At 38.5% G+C, this 20,250-nt stretch overlaps 1 protein-coding gene across 5 annotated transcripts in view; it reads right to left on the reverse strand.

Moving 5' to 3' along the window:
- Nucleotides 1-20,250, reverse strand: part of CHD6 (chromodomain helicase DNA binding protein 6) — a 203,103-nt gene that overhangs the window by 73,329 nt on the left and 109,524 nt on the right. For all 5 annotated transcript variants that reach the window (XM_070589234.1, XM_070589235.1, XM_070589236.1 and 2 more), the window contains 6 exons: nucleotides 16,487-16,608; nucleotides 14,994-15,237; nucleotides 13,606-13,782; nucleotides 12,844-12,987; nucleotides 9,547-9,802; nucleotides 8,250-8,460 (listed from right to left, as the gene is read on the reverse strand). In XM_070589234.1, coding sequence (XP_070445335.1) covers nucleotides 8,250-8,460; nucleotides 9,547-9,802; nucleotides 12,844-12,987; nucleotides 13,606-13,782; nucleotides 14,994-15,237; nucleotides 16,487-16,608 — 1,154 coding nt within the window. The remainder of the gene's footprint in view (nucleotides 1-8,249; nucleotides 8,461-9,546; nucleotides 9,803-12,843; nucleotides 12,988-13,605; nucleotides 13,783-14,993; nucleotides 15,238-16,486; nucleotides 16,609-20,250) is intronic.

Consider the following 20,250-nt stretch of genomic DNA (forward strand, 5'->3'; position numbering starts at 1 on the left):
AATATACAACTGTGTACTGGGGGGCTTTGGGGAGAAAAAGGAAAAAAATAAAATCTTTAAAAAGATAAAAGCTAAGGGTTATAATTCTATAAAACCATGAAGCAATTAGATGTCATTATCATTATTATCACTAACAGCCACATCAGTAATATTAGCAGCAAGCTCTTAAGTGTCAAGCTCCGTGCCAGGTACTGTGATACATGCTATATATGCATCATCACATTTACTTCCCACAATAATCCTATGAGGTTGTTTTATTATTATCATCCCCATTTTACACTTAAGGAAACTTCAAAAAGAAAAACAAAAACAACACCACACAAGCAAAATAACCTGCTCAATCACCTAGCAGGTGAATCGCACTAAGATCCATTTGACTCTAAGTCCATATTCTTAACCAGTTTGTTGTATGGCCTTCATATTGTACCCAACATTTCAATGCAGTAGGATAAAAAGATTTCCCTAAAAACTTAAAAGAGAAAATTAAAGATAAATAAGAGACACTGGTAAATTTAGGAAATTTGTAACTCTAGTAGAAAGTGAAAGAAGAAACTATAGGTATCAAAATGATTTTGATAACTCAATGCACCAAGAATCTGTACTGGGTTACTCACAGAAGTTTGGCCAACTATGTGATGCAATGGAAAAAAGCACAGGATTTGGCGTCAGAAGACAGGGTTGAGATTCAATTAAACAATAGCTGCCACCACCTCCACCATCACATGTGAACGACTAACGCTGCAGGCATGGAGGACTCAAGCTTCTTTGACAAGACACCCTCGCTATCAGAGAGGAGCTAGATGCCTATGGATCTGAGCGAGGCAGGGAATGAGCACAGCCTTGAGGAGGAGGAGAAATCAGTAAATAGTGATGATACAACTCGGCCATCACCTAGGGAAAAAATTCCCATAAAATGAGATAGTGTTTTTCCAGCTATAACAATTTTAGAAATTGTGCAGGATGATTGAAACATTACTTCTCATTTCTATCACTTGTTCTGAGGGGGTGCTCTTGAAGAACACAAAACTACAATAAAAATCCATCCAATTATTTAGTACTTTTAAATTGTTCCTCACCCCCCTCACTTCTGAGCCAGATCCTCTGGCTAGGCCTCGCCCCTGTATGAGAGTATGGCATGAAATTAAACAGGAACAAAAACAAACTCACAGCTGTAGTGGCAATGGGGCTCAAGAAAAAAGAAGATCGTGAGAGCTAGCAAGTCTGAATGAAGAAATCAGACATCATAAAATTTTCCGCACCAAACATCAGTGTAGCAATTAACCCTCTGCATCAACTATATTTTGAACAAAATCCCTAGAGTTGACGTGGCTCATCAAACTGTAATTCTGAGTACTGTCAAACATCAATGAGAAGCAGGAGGCACTCTGGAAAACCTCTGTGTGCTCTGTTTAGGGAGGGAGTGGTGGAGTGACTCGTTTTTGGCTCAACAGAAAATGTTGACCTCAGAAGGCCTGAAGGCAAATGAACAACTTTTTTTGTCTCCCAGGAATAATCAGCTAGAAAACATAAAGAGCGAAAAATCTCCCATTCATAATAGCCATAAACATATAAAATACTTAGGATTAAACTCAATAAGAAATATGCAGGACTTGGCAACATGACACTAGGGGCCAGGTTGGTTTGTTCACTATGTCCCCAACACCTACAGAGATTCTAGCACAAAGCACACACTTCGTACATATTTATCGAATCAAGAGTGTATATAAAAGACCTGAATAAGCACAGAGAATATCATGTTTTTCAATTTTGCAAAGATCTCAATCAGACCCTACTAAATGTGTAAAAACCAATTAAAATCCCAACAAATGGATATATGTATATATACAGAAATATACATACGTAAATGTACATATATATGTACATATAATTTTTTTTGGTAGTGAGGGACTAGAGTAGTAAGGATAGATTAAAAAAGAATAATTCTGAAGAATTCTGAAGTTCATCTACAATAATATATGAGCAAAGGAATAGAAATATTGACCAAAAGAATAGAAAGGTTAGACACACACCCAGCATATATACCTCAGTATATTTTATGGAAAGTGTTTTATATGAATGGGGGAAAAGATGGATTATTTAATAAACTAGAAAATCAGACATACATGGAAATAAATTAAATTAGACCCCCATTGTATGCCATTTACCAAAATTACAGAAGGATTGAAGACTGAAATGTAAAAATCAAAGAAATCCAGTTAAAGATTATGAATTATTACATACATTTAATTCTTTTATCTCCCCAACCTCCAGTAAAACAATAGTAAAAGGATTTCTTATAAATGCATAATAACACCCTTCTCCAAATAAGCCCACCAACAGAACAGGAGAAGTCATAACAAAATTCTGGAAGCTGGAAAGTAGGCCAAGTAGGATCTGATTGGCAGAATCACAGGTGAAAAACAACCTAATTCAATACTGCAGAATATCCAAAGGAATCGGGCACTGGTGCCACCTAGTACCCCTGAAAGTAGGGATGCAGAGTCTAAAAACTGGAAATTGGTTGAATATTTGTTGAAGTATTAGGTAGCCTACAGATTACCCACCCCAGCCTTGAGAGAGTAAAAAAGATGATCTGTACCCGTCTTTGCCCTAGGAGATACCAATCACAGTTAAAGATAGAGGCACTATACTGAAAAAAGGGAAGAGAGACAGAGATATTGAGACCTCCCTACTTCTTTCCACCCCTTTCCTACAATCAGCTCCCAGTACGATCAAATTCCCATCCTCTAGACAGGAGAGAAGAAGAGAAACACCCAATATCACTAACATTGGAGGCTCCCCAATGAAAATGGTCAAGCTAGAAGGATAGTGTTCATATATGGAGAGTAAAGTCCAGAGTCAACAAGCCTAGCCCACATACCCAGAGCTTCTAATAGGCTCAACAGTGCCCACCATCTGACAGCCTGAGACCAGACATCTGAGGAAAGTCTGTGATCTGAAACAGAGAAGCTCTGCTTCTGGTATGGAGGGGCAAGGTCATAACACATCAACCCTCGAACAAAACCACCACAACACACAACCAAAACAAAATGAACAAAAAAACCTATCTGAGGGCACTGGAGAGTTAAGGAAAACAGGTATATTTTGGAGAGGAATAGAAACTTGTGGTTTTGGCCAGAAGGAAAGCTACAGTTATGGCAGCAGACATGCAGGGCAGCTAGGAATCTGATAAAAAGGGACTGTCTTTCTGACCAGAGGCCCGAGGGGAAGGAGTCTGGGGCAACCTCTGGCAGGAGTGCCAGCAGGTAAGAAGGGATCTCTAGAAAGTAGAGAGACAGAGATATCCAAACTCTGGGCATGAACTTCCCCTAAGTCCCTGGCTGACCTCTGACTCACATGTGCTTGGGGCAGACTACAAGCAGCCTGGGCTGCTGCCTACCAGAGACATGGACAGAATTTGCAGTTTGAGTCTCACCTAGTTAACTGCCTCCAAATAAAAACCATTAACATCTTCACAGCAATATAACAGAATCTTGAATCTCCACAACAAAACATTCACCATATCTAGGGGAAAATCAATATTATGTAAGCTATGAAGAGACAGGGAAAACGTGACCCATTTTCAAGAGAAAAGACAATCAACTGATGTCAAATCTAAAATGTTATAATTATCAGACAAGAACTTTAAAACAGCTATTAGAATTATGCAAGTGAAGGAATGTACATAATGAACGAAAAGATCGGATCACAGCACAGAAACATGAAACTAACAATCAAATGGAAATCTTAAGACTAAAATACAATCTCTAAAATAAAGTAAGCATTGGATGAGCATAATAAGCATGACAGAAATGACAGAGAAAAGAGTCAGAGAACCTGAAGACAGAAAAATCAAAACAAAAGAAGAGAGAGAAACAGTAAAGGGCAGAGGCTATGGACTTGTGAGGCAATAACAAAAGATCAAACGTCTAGGTAATTGGACTCTCACAAGGAAACACGAGAATGGGGCAAAAGAAAAAAAGAAATCAAAGAAATATTGACCAAAAGCTGATGAAAGATATACACTTAACAAATTTAAGAAGCTCAGTCAACTCTTCACAGGATGAATTCCACATGTCACAGTAAAACAGCTGAAAATCAAAAATTAAAAGAAAATCTTAGCAGACAGAGTAAACAACACATTACATACAGGGGAACAGCGACTTAAATGACTGCAGACTTCTCATTAGAAACCATGGGGCCAGAACACAGTGCAGTAACACTTTAAAGTGCTGAAAGAAAAAAAAAACCTACCCAGAATCCTAATATGAAAGATAGAGATATATACAAACAAAAAGAAAAAAATCTGACTTGGAGAAAACAGACACTGTGAGAAGATTTGTAAAAGTCTACAATGATTAATCTCAGAAAGACAAGACACTGCACCTGTGAAATAACTGGGTGAATTCTATAAAAATTGAACGTTTAGAGATAAAAATGTTCTATAAAATTAAACATATAAGCATACAATGAAAACTTGGGGTTAAAGCTGGAAGATACAGGATTTCTACCAGAAGGTAGAGCAAAATAGAAACAGACGGAAAGTAGAGAAAAGAGAAAATTAGGCGATCAGTTCCGAAGGTGTGACACACAAATAACATTTCTACAAAGAGAAAACAAAACAAAAATAAATAACGAAAGACAAATACAAAAAACTACCTAGAACTGAAGGAGATTAGATTTCAGATGGGAACGACCTACTTAGTATCCAGTTCAATGGATCCCACAAAGAAAACACTTCACTATAAAATTTCACAGCCCTGGGACAAAGAGGATCTATCAAAGCTTCTAAACAGAAAAAACAGGTCACAAATACAGACCAGGAATCAGAAGGGCTTTGAATTTCTCAACAGTTATCCTGGAAGCTAGAAGACAATGGACTAACACCTTCAAAATTCTGTGGGAAAGTAATTTCTAACCTAGAATCTCAAACCCAGCCAAACTATTACTCAAGAATGAGAGGAGACTAAAAATATTTCAAACAAAGTCTCACAATTCACGTTATCATTCACCCTTTGTCAGAAGCTCCCAGAAGTACATGGGATCCACCAACAAGGAGATTTGATTCAAGAGGGAAGGAAAGAAACTTGTCAGCGTGATGAAGGAAGAGAGATCACAGACGACAACTGTGTACTAGGCAGGAAGAACAAATGGCCAGAGAGGAGCAGGACAGAAGACCCCAGAAGAGCTGGCTCTGAGAAGATGAAACTGATGCGCTTGAACACAACAAGAGGAGATTTAAACAACCAGGGCAAATTTTGGAGCTGAATTGTAATATGTACATAGAAAAATAAGAATCAAATAAATAGATAATTTTTAGCTTCAGGGAAAAAAATTGTGCAAGTACGAAATACTAAACAGCACACTACACGGCTGCACTGTAACTTAGCATTTACAGAAATCATAAGAAACACTGACTGCTAATTTAGCCTAAGGATTACACGGCATGTTGGGAAAATGAGAGGACAGCAAGTTGCATATGTGGTGACTACGAGGGCAAGTGAAAGAAGATAAATGCTCATCTTCCATAGTGAGGACAAATAATAACTAGAACTGGAAAAAAATCAAGAAATTACAACTACTAACATTATTTAGACATAGCTATAAATGTCAAAAGAAATAGCATAAGGAGTTTAAAGTAATTTTTTTGGGGGGTGGGAAATATGCGTGGGGGGTGAATTAGGAAATGCAATTTTTCATAAGTATAACAGAATAATTTGGCTCTTTAATTATGTGCATGTATAACTCTGATGAAAATAAAAACTAAATTAAAAACAGAAAATAATGATGATATTATAGCCAGAAGAGCCCTGCTGGATGCAGTTGGGGTGAAGAAACCATAAAAGAATGAAAATACTTCAGAATATTTATATGATTGCATGGTTGGGGGGTGGGGAAGACTTTTTAAGCACACTAATTTAAGCTTAAATTTAAGCATAATAAGCATTTAAGTTTACTTAAAACTGTTTTAAGACTCATGTATTTGACTATTAAAAAACTTAAAACTCCCAAAAATAAACAAAAACCCATACCTATAAACGAAAAGTCAAAAACACTGGGGAAGTATTTGCACTGTATTCAAATACTTCACCATATTCAAAACAATTCTTATCAATTAACAAACCAAAAGGCAAAGAGCAACAGAAAATGGAGAAAGAACACGAATAAGCAATTCACAAAAAAGGAACTATATACAGCTAATATATGAAAAAATACTCATGGTCATTAATAATCAGAAATGCAAATTAAAACAACAGACCATAATTTTGACTTATTGAATTAGGAAATATTAAGAGGCAAAAATAGTATTGTTCAGAGTATGGGGAAAAAAGCATTCTCATGTACTTTTGAAGGGCATATAAGTAAAAATATCTTTCTAGAAGGTGTTTTGGAAACATGTGTCAAATATTTCAAAAAACATGTATCAAGGGGGCCAGCCCAGTGATGTAGTGGTTATGTTCCCGTGCTCTGCTTCAGCGGCCCAGGGTTTGTGGGTTTGGATCTGGGGTGTGGACCTACACACTGCTCATCAAGCCAGGCTGTGGCAGCATCCCACACACAAAATAGAGGAAGACTGGCACAGATGTTAGCTCAGGGACAATCTTAAAAAAAAAAATTTGTGTCAAAATCTATCCTAAGGAAGTAAGTGGAAACATTCACAATGAATGAATATAAAAGGATATTCAGAGTACCTTATAATGCTGCAAAACTGGAAACAAACTTTAGGACAGACTGTCATGCAGATCATCAAAATTATGTTGTAGAGAAGTAAAGAAAAAAATTCGTAACATTAAATAAAAATGTGAGCTACAAAATAGAATGTAGAATATGGTCCAATTCAAACAAATAAACAAAAAAATTAAATACATCTATGCACAAAGGATAAAAGCCTAAAAAGATAAACACTCAACTATGAATGCAGGCTTTGGGCAGGTGTGTCCATATTCAAGAGAAACTATAATATTTAAGCAATTTGGAAACAAAATGTGGAATAAATAAGGAAAAACAGCATTAAAAGAAGCTAAACAAAGACATCTGTCTGTAGCAAAACTCTGTTATTTCACTGTTACTTATTGTGGTGGGTTCTTTAAAAAAACCTGCAAACTCGAAGTTGTATATATTTTGAAGAGGACGATAACATATTTATAAGAAGCAAGTCTTCTAACAATGGGTTCCTAATCTAGTGAATTCATAAAATATCAAGCTGCTTTACTAGTTTTGATTATTCATTATAGCTTTCTCAAATAGAAAAATAATACAAGTCTCAGGAATTCTTCACATAAAAATCTCCACTATAGGGCTCTGAGAAATTCTTCTACTGTCTAAACCAATTTTGGAGAATCATTTATGTAACATTAAATGTCAGCATATCCCATAGTTAAATCTGTCATTTCCTTTAATACTCTTTTTAGAAATTACATGTTATATTGGCAAACAGAATCTTCAAGGATAAGAATAGTTAAAACAGAGATTTGCTATGATTTTACTATATGAAAACAAAGATTTCCTTTAAAATTAGCAATGCCTAAGGCTAATGGTTTCTATGATCTTGAAAAGTCTTTATCACTGAGTGATTTTTTAAAAACTCATTTATTATCTTCAGATCATTAATGTATCCCAATGACTGCACATGTAAGGTACAGTGTACTATTTAACAAATGTAGTACCCACACAGAATCCAAATAACCCACATAACACCACAGGCTTTTTACCTGCATGAGCAATGGAATTTAGGTTCAAGGAATTAGAGGAGTATGAACAAGAAAATAAACTGGGATGCCATGGCCAGTGTATCATAAAACCTTAGAAGGTTTGCTGAGAAAGGACATAAAATATCCCCAAATTCTTTTTCTGCAAGTTGTCAGATTATGCTCTTTTCGACATTTAATATAGTGATGCTTTCCAGGATGTATTTCTCTCATAATTATTATGCAAAAGAAAAAAGTAAATACATTATTTTCTTATCCTTCTTTAATGCTATTTGAATTGTTTTTTCCAACTAAAGCGAATATAAATAAACACACAGAATTTTTTTTTAAGCAATGAAATTCACTCCAGATAATTAAACTTGGGTATATCTGGCCATAAGATTTAACTCTGAATGTTAGCCATTCTTTAAGAGGAGATTCCTTTCCTCCATTTTGGAATGCTTTGTTGTTGTTAAAGCATAATTTTTCAGTAAATCAAAAAGGTATCAAAGAAAGGGAACTGCCCTTAGCATCTGAGGTACAGCTTTGAATAAGTCTCACCTTCTCTGGATGAGATAATCTTCCAGGATATCGAGACAGCGCACCATCTGGGAGAAGATGAGTACTTTGTGGCCACCTGCAATCAGCTTAGGGAGCAGTTTATCAATCAGTACCAGCTTCCCTGCTGCCTGAATCATGGCCTGCAGCTGAAAGTCCGGGGCATCAGGGCTGTGGGTTTTTCGGAAATCTTCTAGAATTTTCTCCTCTGCCCCTAAAAAGGAATGGAACAAAACTATTCCTTGAACAAACTATAAGGTAAAAGCTGCTCTCTGCTTTACAGATCCTAGGAAAAATGAAGTGAATTCTTAGGTCCTGGACCAACAGTCCAATGAGGCAATGCTGTGTGTGCACTGCTGGTCTGTGCCCTCAGCAGAGGGCTCTGCAAGTAGCAGGGCCATCATGCAGAGAACCCAGGTGTTTGCTTTCCTGGGAAGTCTCACTACGTAGAGAAAGGATTTGAGATGTCAAGTCCTAGGCTGACTTGTGCAAGGAAAGAAACCTGCACAGAAAGTTGACAGGAAGACACACCTCTTGATGCCACAAAGATAAGCTGTAAGTAAATCCAAGCCACATTTTGATTTAAAAATTTATCAAAAAGTTTTAGTGTAAAGAAAGCTCCTTAGAGGCCAGCCCCGTGACCGAGTGGTTAAGTTCGCACGTTCCGCTTCGGCAGCCCAGGGTTCGGATCCTGGGTGCAGACATGGCACCACTCATTAGGCCATTGTTGAGGCGGCGTCCCACATGCCACAACTAGAGGGACCCACAACTAGAATATACAACTACGTACTGCGGGGATTTAGGGAGAAAAAAGCAGGAAAGAAAAAAAAAAGAAGATTGGCAACAGTTGTTAGCTCACGTGCCAATCTTTTTAAAAAAAAAAAAGAAAGCTCCTGATAGCTTCTCTAATTAGTACAGTTAACTGTAAATTTATCTGGAGTTTTAATCTCATTGCGACATGATCATTTATTCAACTAAGTAACATAGTTCCCTCTCCCCAAGTGAAAAGTATGGACTAGATTGCCAAGACATAAAGGACAGCAGACTGATGGGTGATAGCCATCCTCTGACAGGCAGCATCGGTACCGGGAGGTTCAAAACTTGGCTCTTTGTACTCGCTAGCTAGACTGCTTAGGCAGATCCATCAACCTCTTAGAACCTCACTTTAATACTCTGTGAAAAGTGAGAATACGTACATCCTAGCATTTAATGGGAACTCAACATGTAAGATCACTGATTACCATTAGCTTTTGGCAGGGGCAGATGCCAGCCCTGACTTGCCCCTGCCTCTTGCACTCACCGTTGATCAGGTAGGGATGGTTACAGCACTTTCTCAGCTCCATCATGGTATTGATGAGGTTGGGCATGTTGTGCTGATTTGCCCCCTTGGACAGGAAGGAAAAGTTCTTCTCCAGGATGGCCCGGTAGTATTTTTTCTGGATATTGGTCAGCTCTACTTCAATAATCGTCTCTTGTTTGGGAGCAAGGTTCTTTTCCACATCATCTTTCAGCCGCCGAAGCATCATTGGTTTTAGGATAGATTGCAATTTCTTCACCTGTTCAGGAAAATGAGACCTGTTCACCTGCCTCAGTCCTGATTTAATGATTACTGGGGTATTCCAACCTTCACTACTATCTCTTCAGCATCTAATCATGGCACTGTGGCAGCAGACTAAATGAAAGATTGTGACTGATCCCTGAACATGGGGAGTTTATAACAGGACTGAAAGAGAAAAAAGGATCTGGTTTTAATTCATAAGTAATTACTGAGAGCCTACGTGGCCAGCTTACAAGATATAAAGGGAGAAAGATACAAAAGACAGTACCTATTCTCTAGGATGGAGAAAACAAACCTCACTCTCTAACATGTACACATGTGCAGTAATTACCAGACTATTTTAAGCCACATTAGGAGGTACAAGTGACATATTACAAAGGGAAGACTTAGATGATGAGAGAACAAAGTAAGAAGTAGAGGCAATCTGGGAGTGGGCGAAATGGAAGGAGGTGGTCAAAAGGTACACACTTCCAGTTATAAAATAAATAAGTCCTGAGAATGTAATGTACAGCATGGTAACTATAGTTAATAATACGGTACTGTATATTTGAAAGCTGCTAAGAGAGTAGATCTTAAAAGTTCTCATCACTAGGAAAACAATTTCTAATTATGCACAGTGATGGAGGTCAACCAGACTTCCTGTAGTGATCACATCATAACATACATACATCGAATCGTTATCTTGTCCATCTGAAACTAACATAACGTTACATGTCAATTACATCTCAATAAACAAAAAGAAGTAGAGGAAATCTGGAAACAGGTTCCTCCTTCACCTTCAAATAATAGCAGCAGCAAACACGTTTCAGGGTAGCAGTATGTAGAGAGTTAATGTTGTAAGGTGACATCTCTCATTCCATCATGCAAGCTGTCACATCAGGGGCACTTTGAGCCTGATAATATTCTTTGCTATGATTTCTCTCTTCTTCTAACAGCCAGGTCCTGACAGCAGATCTCTACTCACTTGACTGCACTGACAAGGTGACTTGCTCCTTTTCCCAAGAAGACAATGACAGAGAAGGGCTTCAAAGTCAAGGCACCTGAGTTAACCCTGAGCTACAACAAGATACCAATAAGATTAATCCTGGTGGGAAAATAAACTAAGGGAGAAAGCAAATGCAAAAGATCAGGTTTCAAGTCATAAAGGGCTGTTGAAAAATCTTAAAACGAGTACAGTCTGCAGAAATAAGCTGTGTGCTATGCTACTGCTTCAGGAAGAAATACGAAATGATTACAGAGAGTGACTTAGAAGAGTCACTTACTGGAGCAGGTTTTAAACGATGATGAATATTTTTTACTTTGGAAACAGATCCTTTCTAGAACTTTTTCATTTACTGTGATTTAAAATATTGACATTTGATGCCATTTTTGTAGTTTTCTCCTAACTAACCTCAATCTTAAATCTAACCCATTTATGAGCTCTTGATTTTAAGGAATCTAATCGCCCAAATGAATAGGAATTACCAAATAAGAACCCAAAGAGAAAAGATACAGCTAGTTGTTAAAGACAGGGACAAATGCCAATCTGCCACATGCTGGGTTCAGCTTTTGCCTTTCACTTGGTTCATACCTTGAATCATTTAGAGAATATTATATGCCAGACACTGTGCTGGTCAATAGAACAAACACAACTTTGGAGAAGATGTGGGCCTTGTCCTCAAGGAGGTCATTGTCTAGGAAGAAGAAAAAATGCATACCACAAAATAAGTGCAATGGGAGAAGAGGATGCATTTCTAATGGTCCAAAAATGGAGAGAGGGTTGGAGCTGGCTGTTGAAGGAACAATAGATACTGCAATTGTAGAGAAGTGGAATTAAATTTGATTACTCACTGCTCTCAAAGCCTGACCTACCACAGAAGTAGAAACAAACAGATTGGAACAGTGTACTCTTGACATCTGTTAGCAAACTTCCCAAACCTTCTCAATCCCCAGATTTTCTGCCCCAACCCACCCTCACGCTACTGCTAGACAAATTTAACAGAACTAATTTTGTCATTCCTGCAATCAACGCCTTGCACTGCTTCTCTAATACATACCCAATTCTTCAACATGTCTTTCAAGATCTTCCCACAATATAATCCTAAATCCCTCTGGACTCATACTCCATAATTCATCCACCCTGCTTCCAGCTCTACCAGATGATTCCCCACTGCTGATTATGCTGAGTTTATTTCCTACGCAAAACACAGTCATGCACTGCATAATGACGTTTTGGTCAACGATGGACCACATCTATGACAGCAGTCCCATAAGATTAGTACCATATAGCCTAGATGTGTAGTAGGCCATACTACCCAGGTTTGTGTAGGTACACTCTTTAAACTGTAATCTCCATGAAGTCCTTCCTGATTCCAGAACAGATGTGACTGTTCTCTCCTTTAAAGTCCCCAGTTCTATTACTTGTTCCTCATATGGCATTTAAACTTGTCTGGCTTATTTCAGTAATCCCTAGTAGAGATTTCTACTCATAGCAGATAGATATTCATTAATACTGGTTGTTTTGAATCACCTTTGAGTCCAATAAGCTAGACTCAGGACTAGATCTTTGAAAACTACGGAAATTTAGGGGATTTGCACAAAACTGGACTTACCGACTACTCTAAGTAAATGACTGCCTTCTTTTCCTCACTATCTGTGTATTTTATTGTACTCAAGAAGATAAGCTTGGGAACATGTTGCAGATTATGTAGGAGGAAGGATGACGGAAACAGAAGAAAGCACCCTGGCTCCTGAGGCCAGAGCTACAAGCAAACTCAGTGAACTTACATGTGAGATGAGTGAAGGCAAGAGGCCTGTTATGTTAACCTAAGATATTTTGGATGGTGATTCATTTATCCTTTGGAGTAATAAGAACTGCTAATTATCAGCTTACCCTCCTCAACATAAACAAAAAACAAATAAAGGAGGTAATGCTCATTTTACCAGTGATGTGAGAACTTGCTAACTCCTGTCCCCACAGTGACTTGCTCTTTCCTTGATGGTGAAGGTAACCATCACACTGTCTAGATTATCTCCTCAATCCTTCAGGCCCCTACTTACCTGTTCCTCTGTTTTCAGATCTCCAAACTCCTCCAAGAAAGCAGTCTCTGAAGGAAATTGTGATGGCTCCAGAAAATTGAGCAAACTGAAGAGCTCCTCCACAGAGTTCTGCAAGGGCGTCCCAGTGAGCAGCACTTTGTGTTCCTGCACAAATTAACAGTACATGATGAATAGCGTTTCAGATACCAAAACACTACGTTTTGGTGGGAAAATGAAGCCAGGGCATGCTGTGCTCAATTTGCGGCAATTCTGTTTTGCTTTTATGAAAAGACAGGATGCCCACATTTCATGGGGGTACAGTCAATAAACAGATCAACTTTCCTTTCACATCACTGATTCCAGCAGCAATTTCATATTAGTTAAAGCAACCATTCATTCACTCATTCGATATTACTCAGTGTCTACCCACCACATACCAGGCACTGTGCCAAGGGAGCATGTTAAAAGGCCATCATCTTTGTTCCAGATCATTCAGGAACCTGGAATCAAGCCAAAACTTACACTTCCAGGTCACAAATTTCATGGAACTTAAGATTCCCCTGGGTCCCTTTGGGAATCAGTCTGTGGTAAAGGTCAAATTGTTGACCTAGTTCATAACAAAAAACATTTGATTCCTACACTACCACAGCTATACAGGGCAAAAAGAAAATCTAGAGTAAACAGCTATGCACAAGTAAGCTACATGCAAAATGGCTAAAGAATGCTTCCTCCATAGTGAATAGAAGGACCCTGTGTTTATGTAAAGAGCTTGCTAACTCTCACCAGGGCCATGAGCTTTAAACCCTCCAGAAGTTTGCAGTTCCTATTCTTCAATCTGTGGGCTTCATCAATTATCACACAGCTCCAGTGAATCTTTTTCAGCTCTGGGCAGTCTGCCAGGATCATCTCAAATGTTGTGATGACAACATGGAACTTGAAGACTCCTGAAAGGGGATTTCCCTGAGGATGACACAACCAAAGGCAAAGCTTTACACCACGGCTACAGAATTCTGCTAATGGGTTACCAGCTGGATTAGAGGAGGTAGCAATACAAATGCTAGGACCTACGTGAGAAGCCAATAAGCACTGCTCGTCCTCATTTGAGAAAAGAGAGAATATAAGAACGAACCAGCTATTTAGATAAGAGAAGAGACCTCATTACATCAGTGAAACAGAAGCAAGAGAGCACGTGCCCTCACAAAGGTGAGACAGATAAGCAGCACGGAAGGCACAGCAAGGAAGCTTTTTACTTATTAATTGCTATGATAAGGAAAGCAGATGGGTGTTGATTCACACATTCCCAGCCAGGAATCAGTCTAAACCACGCACAGCTTGAATGCTCAAGGACACCTTCTTTGTTATTTTTCAGATATAATTAATTTCATGTTAGTAACTTGGTTTCCAGCACAGATTCAAAGTAATGATCCTGATTCACCTGGGACAAGTGCTACCAGGCAGGACATAGCTTTGTCTTTAGCCTGTCGTAGTGTTGCCACCACAATTAAAGAGCAGAGCTGCATCACGTTAGAGAACATCTTGAATTTCTTCCAAGTGTCTCCTTCTGCTGTCTATGAAACCCCTGGAGAGAGCAGTGGCTTTCCTCTGACTGGATTCATTTAATTTCCATCTTGCTTAATTACAAAAACCAGTGCCCAGGACAAGCATACAAGCATACTCAGCAAAGTGATTACACTTAACAAAAACTTAAAAAAAAGATTCTGTTGAACTTTTAACAATTTGAATCTTGTTTTTTCTTATCTAACCCTGTCCAATCTGTTAACTTCCTCTCCAAACTCCTTGGCTGGAAACCCATCCTCTGCACACTAATTCTGCTCACTTTCTTCACTGAGCACATTACAATTCATATAAAATCTTCTGCATGTAACAGCAACTTCTAAGCCAACCAAGAAGCCAAGCTTTCAGTATCCTAAAAACAGCCTTTGGTATATCTCAGATAGTGGAAGCATGCCTTACTATTTTGTGTTTTATCATAAATTAAACTACCAGGGAGGAGCAAGAAGTCTGCCTCTATAAACATAAGACTCTACAAAGTCAGTCAACAGTAACCCAAGGTGCAGGACATTAAAACTCCTGAAGACAAGTGACAGAAAGGCTCCTCTGAACCATGACATCAGCTGTCACTGGGTCTTTGTGATTCGTGGAAGGCTCACCTGTGCATCTCTGTACACCATTTCATACTGCTGGATCATCTGCCTGCTGATCTGGCTGCCGTGGTACACAATTGCGTTCATCTCTGTCCATGTGCGGAACTCCCGCTCCCAGTTAGTGATGGTGGAGAGAGGGGCAATGATGAGGAAAGGGCCATGGATTCCCCTGAGGAATATTTCTGAAAGGAATGTGATGGACTGGATGGTTTTCCCTAGGCCCATCTCATCAGCCAAAATACAGTTTTTTCTGCAGAGAGTAAGAAATACAGATAATTCATCATCACTATAGGAAAGAGGAAGAGCTTGGTTATAACTAAAGAGATACTTCAGAAGCACAGCTTGACTGTAAAGTCATCAGTGAAGGCCTTATCAGCACTTCCCAGAGATGCAACTGAGTTTTTATTATTATTATTATTATCATCCATACCCTGCCTACTTCCAAAAAGGAAGCATGGCAAGTTACAAGAAAATATATGAAATAGGGCCCTTTAAATATAAACTTAAAATACTAAAAATTAAAATAACAATGAGACAAGGAGGAAAAAAAAATGCCTCAAAGCTAAGCCAGTTTCTGTACCTGACAAACTTCATGGAAGCCAAGGCAAAAATAAAAAGATAGTAAGTTACATGGTTCTCATTATCTATCATTTGTGTTACCAAAGAATAAACTTTTAACCCACATAATAAATGCCTCATCAGAGTAAAGACACTGGTCTCTTCTGGTGATCCAGAATCACAGATTGCACAGAACTGGAACACTCGAAGGGGTGTGGCCCCCACCGCTCTCACTTCTCACTGTGCAGATGGGCAACCTAAGACCTGGAAAGGTTGAGTGAGCTGTGCTCTGAGTCACATAATGAAAAAGTTGCAGAGACTATGCTGGAACACAGGTTTCCAGAATCCCTCCTCAGCGTGTTTTCCACTATAACATGGTGTCTTTAAAATCAATACTAGTCTAGGGCACATTCTAGAATGTTAAGAAAATCTCAACCCATCTTTCTCAAATATTATCTGTTTCATCTAGATTCTGACAGAAACTACAGCGCAAAGAGTGCAAAACTGAGTGTTACAGTGCAAGTTCAGAACACCCATGGCTTACAAATCAGCAGCAGAGTTGGGGGCTGGAATACAGATCCATTCCCCTTTTAGAGCCATCTTCTTGCTAAAACCTTAGAGATAGAAAATAGTTTTAAAGGATCTTTTGAGTTTTATTTAACCCAGGTTGAGCCTAGGCTGGACTAGCAAAGAAAAAAAAAAGCATAAAGTCAGTGATGTCTAAAGATCATTCCTTTTCGTTGGAGAAACATCTGACATAAAAATAAAGTCCTGGTATGACTAATGTGCAAAGATTACCACCCTAAATCGATGGCTGTGCTGCACTCTCATATCTGCTACTGCTACTCCAAGCTCTCCAGGCTACGGCAACGATCTACCTCCAGGTACAAGCATTTGGTAAAAAGTGATCCATGGAGACAGGACTAGCTCTGGTTTCTCACCTATTATACCAGTTAAAAAGAAGCCAGTTCATCCCCTCCAGCTGGTACTCCCGAAGCTGGTTACTGTTCTTATACTCGCGAGACTTCTCGAGTTTCTGCCAGGAGTCAGAAGCAGGCCGCTCCTAGTGGAGGAAAGTAGAGAGCACAACACATAGAGAATGACGTTTCTGGAGCATAACATGGAGAAGGACACAGGATAATGGGAAAGGTGGTAAATCTCAAACATGGTCCTAAAGCTGGCTTCAGGCTGCAGTTACTCTCTTCTGACTAATGCGTAGGCCTCATATTTTCTAGATTTCAGCAGATGAAACTAAGAACACCTCTATAAATTTGCAAGTAATTAATGAAGAGAAACAGACCCACCTAAAATCTTAAGTGCTACACTGTTTCACTAGTCTCTTAGATGTCACTCCCATTTATATTTTAATTTCCTTACAAGCCAGTATTAGTCAGGTTTTTTGGTTTCTATAGACAGATTTTCTTTTTGATATTTCTTTGCCTGTGGTATCAGCTCAGGAGAGTACAGTGAGTCAAATACTTTGTTGACTAGCTTCTAGAGTCAGTATTATCAAAAGCCTGGATAATCAAAATTGCAAATTCCTTAAATTTGCCATAAACATAATAGCAGTCTTATTGCTTTATTTTTCCATATGAAACACCAACTTTTAAGCATAGTCGATCTTTTCTCTACTGATATGAAATGCCATGTTTATCATATACTCAGCTCCAATATATCCACACAGCTATATCTAGATTCCTCATTCTGTTCCACTGGACTATCTACTACTGCAATAAAACCATACTTTCTAATTACTATAGCTTTATATGTGATGGGGAATTATTTTTTAAAAATGTTTTGGCTATCCTATCCTCTTTACTATTCTGTATAACTTTAGAATCAATTTGTCAAGTTCTCTTAAAATGCCACTATAATTTCAATTAATCTGGGGAAAATTTAAATCTTTAGGTATTGGGCCTTTCCATCCAAAAATTTTGTTTGTTTAGGTGTCATATTATTTGAACACAGATTTGGTTATTTTCCTTATAGACAAAGTGAGCCCCTAAATTGAACCCCAGGGTCTTAAAAATAAAAAATTCTTAGCTATGCCTGTAATTATAAATAAGGATTTTGAGATTGTAGCTTTTTTTAAACAGCAATTTTATACTCTTCGGTACTACAACAAAGTGTACACTTGAAACATGTTATTACCTAAAACTAAGCCATCTCCATGTGCAATTTAATCAAATATTCCCAAATATAATCACCGATGCTTGGAGATAAGTGCAATCTGCCCATGGTCTTTCAGAACACGTATCACAGCTTACCTACAAAATTACTACAGTTGTAGTTAGTCTAAGCCCTTTGAAATAGGACTCTGTTAAATATTATTATCAGCACATAGGTACAGGTGTTTTTAGAAATAAAGAAGAAAATAATTTATGTCAAAAAAATTAATTTTAAAGATTAAGCTTTTAAGCAAAGATATTCCCATATAAACTTTCCTGCTCTGTTTCCTTAAAGAAATTACATTCTTCTTAATCTACAGGAATCAGTCAGCCTGAAGTCCATGGAACTCATTTAGTGGGCATTCTTCCCTATTCTACTAGATATCATGGGGAGACTTTCCGGAATGTTCCTCATCTCTAGCAACTTAAGCGCTCACTTTTAGCACTGTAGATATTGTAGGATGGAACCTCACTACAGACTTGTAATTTGCTGTCTTTGCAGCACTCTAGACGGAGAGGCATTGTTCTCTACGCTGGTCATTCCTCCGGGTTTCCCCTCCTTCCCCAGCACTACACCTTTTAGGTTAACCAAAAGTTTCAGCCACCTAAGCATAAGACCTGAAATCAGCTTAAGTTTCTGATGCCTAGTCTGACTGGCTCCTTAGTGGTATAGACTACAGGAAACCACCTACCCCAGGGCTCCACAAATATCAATGGCTACTTAGTCAAATTTAAAAGGGGAGAATTGATTCTTGGAGTCCCCAGGGTGGGTCTTGCCTATTAGAAGACTGCTTCTCTATTTGCACAATCATTAGCGACACTCTTTATTTCTTGCTTTCTCAAAATTCTGTATTTTACCTATAAGTAACCAACTTTTACCAAAAAGCTTTTAGATAGAGAATGTCCTATTCATCAAGACTGGTAGAGTCATCTCTAAACTTCAAAGCCCAGAATAAAATCCTGTAAAAAAAAAAAATTATTCAGGAAAGTACCATTTGGAGTCAGCCCTTTTTTTAACATATAAAAAGATGGCTTTAACTATATTTTTAGCTAACATTCCAATTGAGAATTTTTGAGACAAAATTTCAAAATGTGTATTTAAATGAGAGAACAAATAAATTAGAAATAAAAAGAGACACGTGTGAAATGATACCATGGTTCATTGAGAGATGAGGACGGCAGCAGCACAACAGCACAGAAGCAATGGAAAAGTGAAATGGCCTGAAAACACTAGGCCATATCAGAATTCATATTCTTGCCAAATTCATGCAGTCAGTCTGAGGAAGTAAGTGGGATTTAGGCTGAGAGAGTGAGAATCCTGATTACTGCTAGTTGATAACTTAGAATCAGCTTCAGAATGACACTCTCTCTACTCTCTGTTCCCATCCTGGTTTGTCTCTGCATTGTGCCACACACTCCAGTTGGCCTGCTGCTCTATCGGTCCACACGCATACATCTTCGTTGCATTCGATTGTGAGCTCCTAGGGCAGGGCCTGTACCTTCGTTCTCATAGCATCTCACACAGGAATCAACCTACAGCAGATGCTTAATAAATGACTGACAAATTGAATTAAAAATAGACAACAGTTGGGGCTGGCCTGGTGGAACAGCAGTTAAGTTTGTACACTCCACTTTGGGGGCCCGGGATTCACCGGTTCGGATCCAGGGCGCAGACCTATGTACCACTTATCAAGCCACGCTGTGGCAGGTGTCCCACATATAAAGTAGAGGAAGATGGGCACAGATGTTAGTTCAGGGCCACTCTTCCTCAGCAAAAAAGAGGAGGATTGGTAATGCATGTTAGCTAAGGGCTAATCTTCCTCAAAAAAACAAAACAGACAACAGTTAAGAAGTGGATATAGGAGGAGGTAGCAAAGAGAAATTTATTAATCAATCATGTAGACGAGACACTATAAACTGTGTAGGTTTCTAATCACAGCTCTGCATCTCAAGATACCTCTATACACTTCATATGCCAGGAAAAAAAAAAAGCCACAAATGTGGCTTTTGATTGGACTCAAATGTCAAGGCCTTGTCTTCTGAGTCCTAATTTTCCAGTGATGTAAAAACAACAAAGAATACTAACAAGGAACTGGATAAGAGTTTTTCTTATAAAAATGGTGATTTTCTTTTTTTTAATAGAAACATTCTAGCCTACAGCCATATTCTTTAACAACTCTGATCCTCTTCCCAAGTGAGCTACATCTTAACCAGGCTCTATCCAAATTCTACCTCCTTTTAATTGGTGATATGCTATGTACAACTACTTGTCAGGTACCCTGGGACATTTCTGCACTTTGGTAGTAATAATCCAGAGTCAGAAAAACACACCAATTCAACAAACACATATTGAAAATCTATGTTTTCTCTGCAAAGTCCCAGGGATCTATAGCTAAACAGCTCTTCTCCTTAAGAATATTCTAGGGGCTGGCCTGTGGCATAGTGGTTAAGTCTAGCACATTCTGCTTTGGCGGGCTGAGTTTGCAGGTTTGGACCCAGGCATGGACCTACACCACTTGTCAAGCCATGCTGTGGCA

The sequence above is a fragment of the Equus przewalskii genome, chromosome 21 (assembly GCF_037783145.1).
Source record: "Equus przewalskii isolate Varuska chromosome 21, EquPr2, whole genome shotgun sequence".
NCBI classification, from domain to species: domain Eukaryota; kingdom Metazoa; phylum Chordata; class Mammalia; order Perissodactyla; family Equidae; genus Equus; species Equus przewalskii.